Source organism: Gobio gobio (genome assembly GCF_949357685.1).
Source record: "Gobio gobio genome assembly, chromosome: 7".
Classification (NCBI taxonomy): domain Eukaryota; kingdom Metazoa; phylum Chordata; class Actinopteri; order Cypriniformes; family Gobionidae; genus Gobio; species Gobio gobio.
In genome coordinates this window covers 55,626,041-55,628,483 of record NC_137103.1, presented here as the reverse complement: position 1 = coordinate 55,628,483, position 2,443 = coordinate 55,626,041, and the positions used below count along the sequence as shown (strand labels likewise).

Below are 2,443 nucleotides of genomic sequence, written 5' to 3'. Positions count from 1 at the left end.
ATGATGGTGATGATGGTGATGATGATGGTGATGTGATGATGATGATGGTGATGATGATGAGGGTGATGATGATGATGATGATGATGATGATGATGATGATGATGATGATGGTGATGATGATGATGATGATGATGATGGTGGTGATGATGATGATGATGATGAGGATGATGATGATGATGATGATGATGAGGATGATGATGATGATGATGATGATGATGATGATGATGTGATGATGATGATGATGATGGTGGTGGTGATGATGATGATGATGATGATGGTGGTGATGATGATGATTGATGATGGTGGTGATGATGGTGATGGTGATGATGATGGTGGTGATGATGATGATGGTGATGATGATGATGATGATGATGATGATGGTGATGATGGTGGTGATGATGGTGGTGATGATGGTGATGATGATGTGTGATGATGATGATGATGATGATGATGATGATGATGATGATGATGATGGTGATGATGGTGGTGATGATGGTGGTGGTGATGATGGTGGTGATGATGATGGTGATGATGATGATGGTGATGGTGATGATGATGATGATGATGATGGTGATGATGGTGATGATGATGGTGACGATGATGATGGTGACGATGATGATGGTGATGATGGTGATGATGGTGATGATGATGATGATGGTGATGATGATGATGGTGATGATGATGATGGTGATGATGATGGTGATGATGATGATGATGATGATGGTGATGATGATGGTGATGATGGTGATGATGATGATGGTGATGATGATGATGGTGGTGATGATGATGATGATGGTGGTGATGATGATGATGGTGATGGTGATGATGATGGTGATGATGATGGTGATGATGATGATGATGGTGATGATGATGGTGATGATGATGATGATGATGGTGATGATGATGATGGTGATGATGGTGATGATGGTGGTGATGATGATGATGATGATGATGGTGGTGATGATGATGATGGTGATGGTGATGGTGATGATGATGATGATGGTGATGATGATGGTGATGATGATGATGATGGTGATGATGATGGTGATGATGATGATGATGATGGTGATGATGATGATGGTGATGATGATGATGGTGATGATGATGATGATGGTGATGATGATGATGGTGATGATGATGATGGTGGTGATGATGATGGTGGTGAGGATGGTGATGATGATGGTGATGATGATGGTGATGATGGTGATGATGATGGTGATGATGATGGTGATGATGGTGATGATGATGGTGATGGTGATGATGATGATGGTGATGATGATGAGGGTGATGATGATGAGGGTGATGGTGATGCTGGTGATGATGATGATGATGATGATGGTGATGATGATGGTGATGATGGTGGTGATGGTGATGATGATGATGATGGTGATGTTCTTCCTCTGCAGGTCTGAGCCCGACCGAGCTGCCGTTCGACTGTCTGGAGCGCACCAGCCGCATGCTCAGCGCCACCTACAGCACAGACAAGGCGGTGGTGAAGACGTGGCGGCATCTCGCCGAGAGTTTCGGTCTGAAGCGCGACGAGATCGGCGGCATGAGCGACGGCATGCAGCTCTTCGACCGGGTCAGCACGGCGGGCTACAGCATCCCTGACCTCCTGACCCGCCTGGTCCAGATCGAGCGGCTGGACGCGGTGGAGACCCTCTGCTTCGACATCCTGGGCGGCCCGGAGAACAGCGTCCCTCCATCCGGACACCATCCCACCCTGTCGTCCCGCTGCGCCAGCGTCTGACACACACACACACACACACACACATGAAGAATCTGACTTTTGACCGCTTTGCTTCTGTGGCCCCGACTGAAGTGGATCTTCCAGCTCTATAATGTGTGCTTTAAGGCAGGACACTACAGTAAAAATGTTAAAGGACAACTCCGGTGAAAAATGAACCTAGGGGTGATTAACACATGGTTATCGAGTAGATCGTTCTCTGGGATGCGAATGTAAAGAGTTTTATCTCTAAAAACAGATTAGCTTATAACGCTAGTCTATGGGGCACAGAATAAGTCAAATTAAATCGCTAGTTAATACCACTAACAAGGCTCAAAATAGCCTCACACTAACACGGGAGCATAATGAGGGTCCCTACATGCAAACCCAAGCATTGAGAACTTTGTAAGTGTACAAACAGTTTAAAGGATTAGTTCACTTTTAAATAAACTTTTGCTGATAATTTCCTCACCCTCATGTCATCCAAGATGTCCATGACTTTCTTTCTGCAGTCGAAAAGAAATGAAGGTTTTGGAGGAAAAGTGTCCAGGGTTTTTCTCCATATAATGGACTTCAATGGGCTCCAAACGGTTCAAGGTCCAAATGACAGTTTCAGTGCAGCTTCAAAGGGCTTTAATCGACACCAAATGATGAATAAGGGTCTTGTCTAATATATATATATATATATATCTTATCCACCATAACTTCCGGAGAGTG

The 2,443-nt window shown here is 44.6% G+C and overlaps 1 protein-coding gene across 1 annotated transcript in view; it reads left to right on the top strand.

The window, feature by feature from the left end:
• Positions 1 to 1,893, top strand: part of edar (ectodysplasin A receptor) — a 78,394-nt gene extending 76,501 nt beyond the window's left edge. Inside the window, exon 12 of the mRNA XM_079822010.1 lies at positions 1,407 to 1,893. Within this exon, the coding sequence (XP_079678136.1) occupies positions 1,407 to 1,750 (344 nt within the window). The 3' untranslated portion in view covers positions 1,751 to 1,893. The remainder of the gene's footprint in view (positions 1 to 1,406) is intronic.
• The last annotated feature ends 550 nt before the right edge of the window (positions 1,894 to 2,443 follow it).